General features: G+C 38.2%; 1 protein-coding gene across 1 annotated transcript in view; it reads left to right on the top strand.

Annotated features, from left to right (window-relative positions):
- The window catches only part of LOC124544805 (midasin-like), a 291,545-nt gene that overhangs the window by 232,382 nt on the left and 45,242 nt on the right, over positions 1-13,921 (top strand). The window contains exon 33 of the mRNA XM_047123490.1: positions 5,311-5,545. Within this exon, the coding sequence (XP_046979446.1) occupies positions 5,311-5,545 (235 nt within the window). The remainder of the gene's footprint in view (positions 1-5,310; positions 5,546-13,921) is intronic.

Genomic DNA, 13,921 nt, shown 5'->3' with positions numbered 1-13,921 from the left:
CCTGGGGCCTTGTTTCTATGTAGGTCTGTCAGTGCTCTGTCAAATTCTTCACGCGGTATCATATCTCCCATTTCATCTTCATCTATGTCCTCTTCCATTTCCATAATATTGCCCTCAAATACATCGCCCTTGTATATGGACCCTCTATATACTCCTCCTACCTTTCTGCTTTCCCTTCTTTGGCTTTGAACTGGTTTTGCACCTGAGCTCATGATATTCATACATGTGGGTATTTTTTCTCCAAAGGTCAAAGAATTTTCCTGTAGGCAGTATCTATCTTAGCCCTAGTGATACATGCCTCTACATCCTTACATTTGTCCTCTAGCCATCCCTCTTTGTTGATGTCTTTTCTTTTTATTTAGTTATATCAAAACCTTCTTTACTTTCTGGATGACCCACATAGTTTTTAAAACATGTTATTTTGATGAGCTTAATGTTAGCTTCCAGTAACCCACCAACTGACTGATCTTTGATAACTGTAATTTGCTTCTCCCCCTCATTCAGACTTGCTAGTAGCAGAAATTACTGAAGGTCCAAAAGGAACGTAAAACATTTAATAAAAATGTGTAATTAGTTAAAATTTAAAATAATATTAACATTTGTTAAAGAAAGAAATATTTCTTTATTTTATGAAAAGGAATAACTGTGGCAGTGTTCACAGAAATTGTAGTTAAAACATTTGCTTTTAACTTTTTATGTACGTTTGACATTGTGTCAGTTGTCGGGGGTGATCTGAAAGCTATATTATTCTTGATGACTCAAGTTTGCCTCGATCACTAGCAATTCTTTTTATTACTGTGATTGGTTTTGACAGATTTGTGCTGTAATCATTGTGTCTTGTAACATTATTAGATGTACATGCTCATTACAACACTGAAAGTCACATAGTGATGTTACAATTTGATACAACATCATTATGTGACTTTAAGTGTTGTAACAAGCACGTACATCTGATAATATTACAAGATCCGGTGATGACAGCGTATCTGTTGGAACAGGTTGCAGTAATAAAAAGAATTGGTAGTGACCTTGGCAAACTTAGTTTTTCAAGAATAGTAATTTCAATTTTTCTTAGCATTGCTTCTGTTGCCCCTATTTTGGTGAATGCTGCACTTACTTCACAATTGTTGTTATTGAAACAACACAAGACGTAGCAATGAAAATTCTTTTTTTGATAGTTAAGAGCAAAATAGGACGACTTAAAAGACATTCTGTCTCTGTATTCCCTACCCTCCCTACCCCTTTCCAAGCTCATGCGTACTCTTGAAATCGTTAAGTCTTAATACAGACTGACAGTCTAAAGGTGCTGTGTTTATCCCTTTGCGAACCTGCAGATGCATTAGCTGCAAACGGCTGTTAAATGAAGAGACAAGGGGATACGTGCAATGGTGGAAGGTCACGCGTGCCACTGATTTGTGCCTACAGATCACCAGCTGCATGTGCAGGCATTTCCCAAACACAAATGGGGAGACATGTACAACAGCTCTGCAACTGTCTGTGTTTCAGTTCATTTGGTGCTCTGTTACACCATATCCCACTCTTAAAAGATTCAGTTCTTGCACGCTTCTAAATTTGCTTTTGCTGTAGCACTTTGGCTGGGTGGTCTAATGAGAAACGTGTGGAAACTGAAAAGCATTATCTTGAAATTTAATGTTTATGGTTAGTTAATGCCATGGATTATAAAATCAGAGGGAAATCAAAAAACTGTCTCAGTTCCTCACAGATTGGAACGACCTGGAAACAACAAAGGCAGTCTTGAACAAAATCCTTTGTTCGTACTTCTGACGAATACATATTGAAGAAGAGGAGTGATCTGGGCCCCACAGTGTGCTGGACCCATACTGGTGCTTTTACAAACCCTTTTGATTCATAGTTTTCATCAATTACAGCAAACAAAAGAATAAGAATATTGAAACTGTGCTTGTAAATGATATCTCTGCTTCCACTGTTGTATGCAGAACCTTTTTTGACATCTAAAGCTCCCAAACAGTGTGGCAAATTCCACATAACTTCAGAGTCTAATGCTTCATCCAACTACTCTTATCTGGAGTTTGGATGCTTAAGGTAAACAAAAAGGAAACTACTAAAAAATCTAATTAAACACTTTTGACAAACAAAGACCCCCTCTTGCCACTGAAAACAAACACACACACACAGTAATGATGGGATTTGATTGATATATACAGGGTGATTCATGAAGATATGCAAATATTGTAATATGTTATTCTACAAGTAAAACTAAAGAAAAAAGTTCATATAAACATAGGACCACAATACTGCAAGAGGTTAAAGTTAAGTACGATTTCCGTTTATTTTGTTGTTATTGGTCTGATGAATCTAATAAAGCATACCCCAGATGTGTATCTGCAGTAGTTTTCCAGAACATCACAAGCAGCAAAGAAGTAATTTTGTAAAATTTTTGATTTATTAACTGCTTGGCCCAATTTGTTTTTTAAATTTCAGAAAATTGCACAAAGCTTTCAACAGAAGGTGTAGAGAATTTAGTTTTGGAAAAATGATGGTAATAACGTTAACGGAAACTGTATGAATGTTTCAGATAATCTGCTTTCATTAGTACCGTAGCAGACACAAATTCACGTTAAACTAGAAAAAACAATGCTCAGTGTTAAGGAAGTTGTACAATGTATGTACAATTTCACAATACATTCACAATAAATGTTCAAAAATGTCTCCACAGAGTTCAATGCATTTAGCTGCATGTGTATGAACGGATTTTGTTGCTCATTTCAGTTTCACAGCGTTGGTCTTAATTTCATTCATTACATTCAGAATGCGAGCAAGTAATCCCTCACATGTATTGACTTTATCCTCATAAACTATGTCTTTCATCTATCCCCATACATAAAAATCCATTGCGTTAAATCGGGCTGTCTGGATGGCCACAGACGTGTAGCACCACAACAAATATGTTTCTGGGGAAAATGTTCAGTTAAATGTGTAGTAACGATGTTGGTGAAATGTGGAGGCACACTGTCATGTCGGAAATACATTTGCAGTCACGTAGCAAGTGAAATATCTTCGAGCAAGCGTGGCATTTCTTCTTGAAGGAATTGTAAGTACATCTCACCAGTTAGATGTCCTGGTGAAATGAGTGTTCCAATAAGGAGTGTGTTGATTATACCACACCACACATTTATGCTAAATTGCTGCTGGAAATTTCGTTGCACTGTTGCACATGAGTTTGCTTCAGACTGTACATGCTCATTATGTAAATTGTTTATACCATCTCAAGTAAACTGTTCCTCATCAGTAATAAAATGTATTTGTGTAACTGCTGATTAGTATTGAACCATTTGCACAACTCCAAATCAAGGGCAGGATCTCCCTGATGTAAATGATGCACGTTTTCTTTTTGGTAGGGATCAGCGTACGCCATACCCTAGATTGTGAAATGCCTAATCGTTGAGATATCCGTTGTATACTGGTAGCTGAGGTATGTTGAACAGCATCCATAATATCCTCCTCATTGTCTTCAGGTATTGAGCGCTCGTACTAATGCTAGGTAGAGAACCTGACTCCCGTAACATTCGAAATACTCCACTGATTGTTTATGCAGTCTGAAACCTCAGAGTTGGATAACATACATGATATTTTTTAACTGCAGCCGTAGCATTACCATCACATTTGCCATAAATAAACACCATATTGGCATATTTCTCTGTCGTAAATTTGGAAGGCATCCCTATTTCACAAATAATCTACATTGTTGTTATGTTCTTTCACTGAACAATACAGAAAACTAGCTTATTTCAATGTTAGGAAATGACTGAAACAACTCACTAACAGTTACCAACAATGACATAAACCTTTCGACATTCTTAATGGAAAGTAAACAAATTTACTTGTATAATAATCTTTGCATCTCTGGATGTTCTGGAAAACTACTGCAGATACACGTGTGGGACATGTTTTATTAGATTCACCAGACCAATAACAACAAAATAATTGGAAATCATGCTTTACTTTAACCTCGTACAGTTTTGCAATGGCTTCATATTAGCAAAGTTGCTAAAAGTGAGGCAAAATCTTTTATTAGCCATAACTCCGTAACTAAACATTTGCAGACCTATGTTTATATGAACTTTTATTCTTTAGTTTTACTTGTAGAATAACATATTAAAATATTTGCATATCTTCATGGATCTCCCTGTATATAAAAAGAAACGTGTTATCCTGTCAGTGCTTCCTTTCTGTGTACCCCTACTGTTCAGAAATATGTATTAACATATTCTTAGACTACTGACTGCAAACATTAAGCAAGAAGTGTCTGTTTTGCTTTCCAGATAAAGAAATATTAAGTGGTTGTCAACCAAGCTTAATGTTGTTTTCCAGGGATTTCCCCAGAGCGTGCAAAACTTTAGGGGTTACATTATATTTTAATGCAATATATACCATGAACTGAAACTTCAAACTGTCATATTTGTCCACAGTAGCAAGAACTAGAATTGGAAGAGGTAATCTTGTTGCCACTGATATGTTGTCTGCGCATTTTGCTTTTTTCTCTGCTACCAGTTGTCCAACCGAATGAAATATTACTTCAAAATCACAAGTACAATTGTTGAACACAATAGTGCTTGCCATTTTTATATTTTCTACCACATTCACACATTCGATATGCGTAAGGTATTTTCTATCCCAGTGTGTGGGCTTTTGTTTAATATTTTGTCTTTGTCTGAAAATATACTCGCTATGGCGACAGATGTGTTGATTGCCGGAATGTGTGTGTCATTCTGGCTCGGTGTGAATGGCATTGCACATGGCACACGTGTCAAGCATGATGTGTGCACCTATATGTTTGCCTCTTCTTGCGTGTGAGGCAAACCCAGGCTCGTAGGAAGTAGGCACACGGCACACAGATGGAGACGCACACTAATTGCCAGTAATACATATCAGTTGGGTAAGGATACACCAACAAAAATCGTTAAAATCCAGAAGAGCAGTTGTTCTTCTGATTAAGAAGGCATAGGAAGAAACTGTGAAAAGCCTATGTCAACTTAGTTGTATCTTTCATGAACATTGGTTTGAATTTTAATTTCATCTCTTTCACTTTGTTGTTGGCACTCATTGTCTCTGATACACCTTTCTTTAGCTTGATTAGCAGGCCTCTGAGTGAGAGAGATATATATCCTTGCTATTTTCATTGTGTTGCATTTTCTCCTCCTCTGCTTTCCCCTAAATTCAGTTTTAACTTTTTTTGTTAACATTGACTCGTGCAGTCAGTGAAAACCTCAGAATTTCTATGCAGTATCACTCTGTAAATGGTATTACAAAATAATTTAATTTTTTCAGGTGTCATCAGTCCCCAAAGAAGATGAGAAAGATTCCAAAGATGGAGGAGATGCAGGAGATCCAGGTGAAATGGAGCAGTCAGGAGTGGGTGGAGCACAAATGAAAGATGATCAGACTGGGCACCAGGGGAGACCAGAGGGAGACAGTACGCCAGAAGCACGAGCAGACCAGCAGGGGCAGAGAGATGTGCGCAAGAGGGACCGACCAGGGCAGAGCGACGCACAACGTAGTCTCGGTCAGTACTTTGAAACTGTCGATTGCTGAGTTATTTATACTACAAAAAATTCTTGCTAGTGCATAGTTGTATTTGAGTTTACTGCTGACCATCAGCTTTGCAACATCAGAAACTATAGCAAATAGCAAAATTGTGCTTTCTGTGTGCATAAAGTATAATAAGATAGTAGTATTGTAGATGATTTGGGGGGGGGGGGGGGGGATATGACTGCAGTATTTATTACATACAACTATCTCTAGTGTCAGCAACAGTTTTGGCCTGACTGGGCGTAAGATCGAACTGAGCTCGGCTGACAGATACGGGTAGATCGTTCCACACCATTTCAGCTGTATGACAGCGTTCGTCGATCGTAGTGACTTACTTTTGGTGGCTTGCCAGTGTCTCGCCATCCCGTAACCAGGTCTTTTCAGTAGTTGAGAGATACAAAGAATGTGCTGCCCAGGGTGGCCATTGAAAACCTTCTATGTTCCATCAGAACAGACTGGGCAACATGAGGCCTCGAAATGACATATTGAAAGGTAATGTCACAGAGATCTCAAATGTAGGGCACAGTCACCAACCCTAACATACCCACCACGTAATGACTGCTGTCCAGATTATCAGCTTGGTGCACCGGAGATGTGCATCCAGCAGCACCCCGTACTGGCACACCCGATGTGGGCCCTTGTAGTGACAAATGCATCCACTGTGATGCTGTACTCGGAACTGAGACTTGTCTGGAAAGATGGAGTGGTGCCACCCCAGTGTTCAGTCTTATTGCCGGATGCACGATTCTCTGCCTGCCACATTAAGTAATCCAGAAATGACCGTCAGTGTGATGATAGTTACGATGCTCGAGGTGTCGCTGCATTGCCTGTGCAGTCAGCTGCGTTGCTGCAAATGAACCCATTTCCTGTCCTGCAGATGTGGCTGCACAACCCTGTACAGCTGAGCAAACGGCGTTTCTGTCTTCCTGGGCAGCAGGCGTGCACGGGCAGAGAGAACCGGCACAGCGTTGAGTATGGCCCGTGTGAGCTCGTCAGTTTCGTATTCACGTGACAATTGAGAGATCCCAACTGACATGAGCAACAGTTTGATAGCTAGTGATCCTGTTGCTGTCAGAATCCGGTCTTTTTGTTCTACTTAAATAATGTAATTTTCTCACAAACTACCAACATTCCCGAATCGTAAAACCGACGTGTAACTTTCCTTATATATATGGAATTGAGATGGCATTGCTCTTACCTACTTGCACTTAAATGTTAATCATTTGCAAATCCAAGCACATAGTACACATCAAGCCAATTTGCTGTTCGTTGGATGCGATACTCGTGGTGTTGCAGTTTTATTGACCAGGAGAGTAAATATTTCCTCACCCCTAAAGCTGAGTTGAACCTCATTGTGCTTCACTAAGCACAATCTTACTGGAAGTGGTGTGCCTACATACAACTACACTCGCATCTAAATCTATATCTACATTCCACAGCCATCATAGATTGTGAAGAGTAACCTCCCTGTAACACTTCCTTCGAGTTTCTCAAAATTACTTTCAACAGTGTAAGGGAAAGGTAAATTGCTACTTACCCAAAGTTGACATGTTAGGTTGCAGACAGGCACAATTAAAAGATTACACATCATCTTCCAGCCACAGCCTTCATTAGCAAAAGAAGAAAAACACACACACGCACACACACACACACACACACACACACACACACACACACACACACACACACACATATGACCTCCATCTCAGCATCTCGGATCAGAATGCATTCTGGTGGTCATGTGTGCCTGAGGTGTGCTTGCTTATGTGAATGAATGTGTGTGTGTGTGTGTGTGTGTGTGTGTGTTTATTTTATTTTTTATATCACTGTATACTGGTCAACACATAGAACATACGAACTTTTTGTGTACATTATTGTAGAAATATAAGGTTACCTACAAATTGTGCGCATCTATATCAGGTGATGTGAATCTAGAAAACATAGAACTCCATGGATACTGAAAATGTAAATTTAACCATGCCCATTTGATTATGATAGGGTCCATTATGGTTTTCGTGTGTATGTGTCATAGCTGTGAAATATGGGATGGTAACTTGCAGTTTGTGCACAGCAAGATGTCTTTTTAAAAAAGTTGAATTCTGTCTCCTAGCAGGTACTGAATCCAGTCACAGATCTGAACCACTGTAGTTGGAAGAAAGCACAGGTTACACCCATCTACGAGAAGGGTAGCATAAGTGATCTACAAAATTGTCATAAGACATCACTGCAATCTACCTGCTGTAGAATCTTAGAACATGTTGTGAGCTTAAGCATAATGAGGCAGCTAGAACGGATTTCCTTTCCAACCACCATGGATTCCATAAACATCAGTCATGTGAAACCCAATTTGTACTTTTCTCACTTAATGTTCTGAAAGCCACAGATCAAGGCAGTAGAGTAGATGCAATATTTTCTGTCTTCCAAGAAGCTTTTGATTCAGTACCACACCAATATTTATTAAAGTGTGATCATTTTGGGTGCCAAATGAAAATGAGGATTTCTTGGCAGGAAGTATGCAGAATATTGTTTCACATGCGGATTCATCAACAGATGTAGACATTATATGTAATGAAGTACCATCGGAGAAAAGCTGGAGAAATGTTCAGTCAGATGTTGATAAGATTTTCAAGTGATTTAAGGACTGACAACTTCCTTTTAAATGTTCAGAAATGTAAAACTGTGCTCTGCACAGAACACAGAAATATAGTATAGCATGACTACAATGTCAGTGATTCACAATTGAACTGCTTATTGCAGAAACCTCTCATGTCCAATAGGAGCATTTTGTTCCCCCCTCCCCCGCCCGCCCAGGAGAAGGAAAAAAATTAGATAATTCTTAATATTTACTGTGGCGATATACATTGTTAAATTTGTTGGACATGAGGTGTTCTGAAAGAAATGTAAACACATTTAAGTGAATTAAACAGTTTCATGTAAAACCCATTACTAAGAGTACGTGTTTCACCACAATATTACATCAGTCACTTTTCTTTGTCCACTTACATCGTTTGGAAGTTTAAATTATTGTAGAATCACTTAATTTCTTTGGGATAAAGTGGGTAAGGTTTGATTTTTTTTAAACTGCCATTTTTTGTCACTGATCATTGGCACTTCAGGTTGTGATGGAAAATCTGAATTTTGCTCTGCATCTAAAAGTCTGAAGGTATGTTCTGCAACAAACCAATGAATGTTCGAGTTTTCATCGCATCAGGAGTAAGGTTGCTGTATGAAAACTCGAGAAAGTCTGAAATTGAAAAATGCTGCTTTCTTTCTCAAGGAATTTTCCTTCCTTGTGATTCCACAGATGCCACATTCTTCTTGTAATGCGCTGGCCACTGTGAGTTGAAGTCATGAATTCTTCTTTATTCACCATGTGTACTGCGAAATTTCTTAGAGCTAGAAGAGAGGATTAATTCCGTTTACTCCACTGGCAAGTACACTGTCAGTCATTTTCACATTTCTCTTCACAACACTGAAGTCCCTGTCACAAGGCAGATAGCAGTACCCTTAGCTGGCGAAATAGTGATGGATTGAATCAAATTGATTAAATCAAATCTTAATGCTGGACATTTTTGGCAACATATTAATTTACATAACTTAGAATAAAGGAGAAAACTTCATTGGGGCTGCTTTCAGGCATTGTTTCATCATATTTGTAGGATATAGCCATCCCAGATTTTAAATCACGTATATTGGACACATTGTTAGTAAGCTGACACAAATAGAATGGGTCTTGAATGGGGATAACTGGAAGCATCAGATTTTGCATTAATCCAATTCAGATGCCGGTGACATCTACAGAATCTCTGCACATTTTCTGCACACACTCAGTTGTCTTCTTTTATGAATTAATAGCTTGGCTAAGGCCACACGCTTTGCACAGTCGTTTAAGGTAGGAATTCTTATTTTCACAGTTAAATTCCTTGCAGGTACATCATCTATCCACCTGTGGTTGATCAAATTTCAAATTGAAATTTTCATTAATTATTTTCCAGTGATACCAATATGTAACTTTCACTTAATGGTATTGCGATTGAAACAGATCCCACATCTTTTTCACATTAAGATATGAAGCCAAGTATTTGTACACTCTACTTGTGTAGAACAGAGAGAGAATAGAATTGGGGAGTAGAGGTATTTGTGGTGCAACTTGAATAGAAGAAGGGATCGGTTGATAGGACACTTCTGAGGCATCACCAATTTAGTACTGAGGGGAAGTGTGGAGAAGCTTGCACAAGATAGAGTAGTGTGTGGGAGCTGCAGCAAATGAATCTCTGGACTGAAGACCACAATTTTTTTTTATTTTATTTATTTATTTATTGTTCCGTGGGACCACATTTAGGAGAAGTCTCCATGGTCATGGAACGAGTCAATACATGAAATTATAACACGATTGTAGAAACAGATAAAATGAAATATAAGAAACATATTCAGGCAACAAGTCGTTAGTTTAAATAAAGAAAATCAAGAATGTAACACTGGAATTTGCTTAATTTTTTAGCTCTTCCAGGAGCTCCTCGACAGAATAGAAGGAGTGAGCCATGAGGAAACTCTTCAGTTTAGACTTAAAAGTGTTTGGGCTACTGCTAAGATTTTTGAGTTCTTGTGGTAGCTTATTGAAAATGGATGCAGCAGAATACTGCACTCCTTTCTGCACAAGAGTCAAGGAAGTGCATTCCACATGCAGATTTGATTTCTGCCTAGTATTAACTGAGTGAAAGCTGCTAACTCTTGGGAATAAGCTAATATTGCTAACAACAAACGACATTAAAGAAAATACATACTGTGAGGGCAATGTCAAAATTCCCAGACTATTGAATAGGGGTCGACAAGAGGTTTTCGAACTTACACCATACATAGCTCGAACAGCCTGTTTTTGAGCCAAAAATACCCTTTTTGAATCAGATGAATTACCCCAAAAAATAATACCATATGACATAAGCGTATGAAAATATGCGAAGTATACTACTTTTCGTGTTGAAATGTCACTTATTTCAGATACTGTTCTAATGGTAAATAAAGCGGCATTTAGTTTCTGAACAAGATCCTGAACATGGGCTTTCCACAACAGCTTACTATCTATCCGTACGCCTAGGAACTTGAACTGTTCCGTCTCGCTTATAACATGTCCATTCTGTCTGATTAAAATGTCAGTTCTTGTTGAATTGTGGGTTAGAAACTGTAAAAACTGAGTCTTACTGTGATTTAGCATCAAATTATTTTCCACAAGCCACGAACTTATATCATGAACTACATTATTTGATAATGTTTCAATATTACACACAAGATCCTTCACTACCAAGGTGGTGTCATCAGCAAACAGAAATATTTTTGAATCACCTGTAATACTAGAAGGTGTATCATTTACATAAATAAGAAACAGCAGTGGCCCCAGCACCGACCCTTGGGGAACACCCCATTTAACAGTGCCCCATTGGGACTGAACATCATTACCACTCTCAATATTGCGGAGGATTACCTTCTGCTTTCTGTTCTTAAAGTAGGAGGCGAACCAATTGTAAGCTACTCCCCTTACTCCATAATGTTCCAACTTCTGCAGTAATATTTTGTGGTCAACACAGTCAAAAGCCTTCGTTAAATCAAAGAAAACACCTAACGTTCGCAACCTTTTATTTAATCCGTCCAAAACCTCACAGAGAAAAGAGACTATAGCATTTTCAGTTGTTAAGCCATTTCTAAAACCAAACTGTACATTTGACAGCAAATTATGTGAATTTAAATGCTGCAGTAACCTTGTATATACAACCCTCTCGATAACTTTAGCAAACACCGATGGCATAGAAATAGGTCTATAATTGTCAACATTATCCCTGTCTCCCTTTTTATAAAGTGGCTTCACTACCGAGTACTTTAATCGGTCAGGAAACCGACCACTCCTAAAGGAAAAGTTACAGATATGGCTAAGTACTGAGCTAACATACGTGGAACAATACTTCAGTATTCTGCTAGATACCCCGTCATATCCATGAGAGTTCTTGGTCTTTAGTGATTTAATTATTAACTCAATCTCCCTCTTGTCAGTATCATGGAGGAGCATTTCAGGTAACAGTCTCGGAACACTTTTTTCTAAGAGCGTTATATGATTTCCTGTTGGGACTAGGTTTCTATTTAGTTCACCTGCTATATTCAGAAAGTGATTATTAAGTACTGTACATATATGTGACTTATCAGTAACACGGACATCCCCACTACGCACAGATTCTATATTCTCGACCTGTCTCTGCAGACCAGCCACTTCCTTTACGACTGACCATATGGTTTTAATTTTATCCTGAGACTTAGCTATTCTATCTGCATACCACATACTTTTTGCCTTCCTAATAACTTTTTTAAGCACCTTACAATACTGTTTGTAATGGGCTGCTGCATTTAGGTTTTGACTGTTTCTAACGTTTTGATATAATTGCCACTTTGTTCTACAAGATATTCTTATCCCTTTAGTCAGCCACCCAGGCTGCCTGTTTGTGCTAGTACCCTGTTTTGAACGTTCTAACGGAAAGCAACTTTCAAAGAGCACGAGAAAAGTCTTGAGGAAGGCATTATATTTATCGTCTACTGTATCAGCACTATAAATATCTTGCCACTCTTGTTCCTTGATAAGGTTTACAAAAGTCAGTACAGCAACTGGATCAGCTTTCCTAAAAAGTTGGTAACTATATTTAACATGTGTTGCAGCACAAAAATATTTTTTTGGGCTTAAAATTTGTGCATCATGATCTGAAAGGCCATTCACCTTTTTGCTAACAGAATGCCCTTCTAATAATGACGAATGAACAAAAATATTATCTATGGTTGTTCTACTGTTCCCTTGCACTCTCGTTGGAAAGAATACGGTTTGCATAAGATTATATGAATTAAGGAGGTCTACCAGCATCCTTTTCCTTGCACAATCACTTATACAATTAATATTGAAGTCACCACATATAACTAACTTTTTGTATTTCCTATAAAGTGAAACAAGAACCTCCTCTAGCTTTAGCAAAAATGTTGTGAAATCGGAGTCTGGGGATCTATAAATAACAACAGTAAGAAGTTTAGCTCCACTAAATTTAACCACACCTGCACAACATTCAAACACCTTTTCAGTGCAGTACTTTGAAACATCAATTGACTCAAATGGGATACCGTTTTTCACATACATGGCTACTCCCCCACACCGCAAAGAGCTCCTAGAAAAGCTGCCAGCCAACCTGTATTCTGGTAAAGGAAGCCTCTGAATTATCTCCTTATTTAAGAAGTGTTCAGATATACCAATAATTTCAGAGTCAACATCTATAAGCAGTTCACTAACTTTATCTCTAATACCTTGTATATTTTGATGAAATATACTAATTCCCTCATTAATCGGATACCCAAGCTTTGTAGAAAGTGGTTTCTTTGTTAGAGAGACTTCCCTTAAGCAGGAATACCTATCAGCTGACTTCAATCTAATAAAGGTACAGCTCTAACACCCACAACTACCGGAATTTTCCCATGAGTGATCCCACCACCCCCACCTATGCTGTCACCTATAAGTTTTGCCAACCTCCCCTTCCCATACCTGTTGAGGTGCAGGCCATGTCTAGTGAAACCCATCCTACTGATAGACACCAACAACAACATTTATGTAGTGTGAGTCATGAATTGGAAAACTATTTATGCGGTTCTCAACTAACAATGTTACTTCAGCTGGATATGCATTTTCTGGCTGCTGTTTTCCCCACTTGTCTTTGGGGGACTTAGTCGAGATTAGTAGATCTCTTAATCTCAGCAGTCTGTCATCAGAAGCACCATACATGGGTAAAAATGCGGACTTACAGACATGAACATGGCCATCAGAGCTAAAGAGCCAATATTTGTATGTATAACCTTTGGGTTTGTTGTTGGTAGGTAAGCTGTTGTCACCTTACAATCTTGGACATTTCCTTACAATGTCACATACTTCTATTATGCTCATTTTTAGTGTTGAAACTTTAGAACTTAGAAAATAATTCCGTCATTATGTCTGAACTAATTTTAGTAATCATGCATTTCCACTTACACCTGCAATAACAGAGCAGTGCATTCGTAAGACGAATAATAGTAACAGAATAACCAAACAATAACATTAGTTTCACTGGCATTGTTAATGCACATGGCTTACCTGCAATCGACACCTTTTTCTTTAGGCGTAACTGTTTCTCCTCTATAGTTCAAGTATTCAGTGTTTTTAATTCTGCTTTCTTTTATTGGTTCTGATTGGTATATAACTCTTTTCGATCCTTTCTTTCTTTTATTCAGACCGACTTCACCACTGCCACATGCCATTTCACTTGGAACTGATGCATAAAATCTGAAATGTACATCCAGT

Source organism: Schistocerca americana, chromosome 8, assembly GCF_021461395.2.
Source record: "Schistocerca americana isolate TAMUIC-IGC-003095 chromosome 8, iqSchAmer2.1, whole genome shotgun sequence".
In the NCBI taxonomy this organism is placed as follows: Eukaryota; Metazoa; Arthropoda; class Insecta; order Orthoptera; family Acrididae; genus Schistocerca; species Schistocerca americana.
The sequence above is the reverse complement of the archived record's forward strand: the minus strand, read 5'-3'. Positions and strand labels throughout refer to the sequence as shown.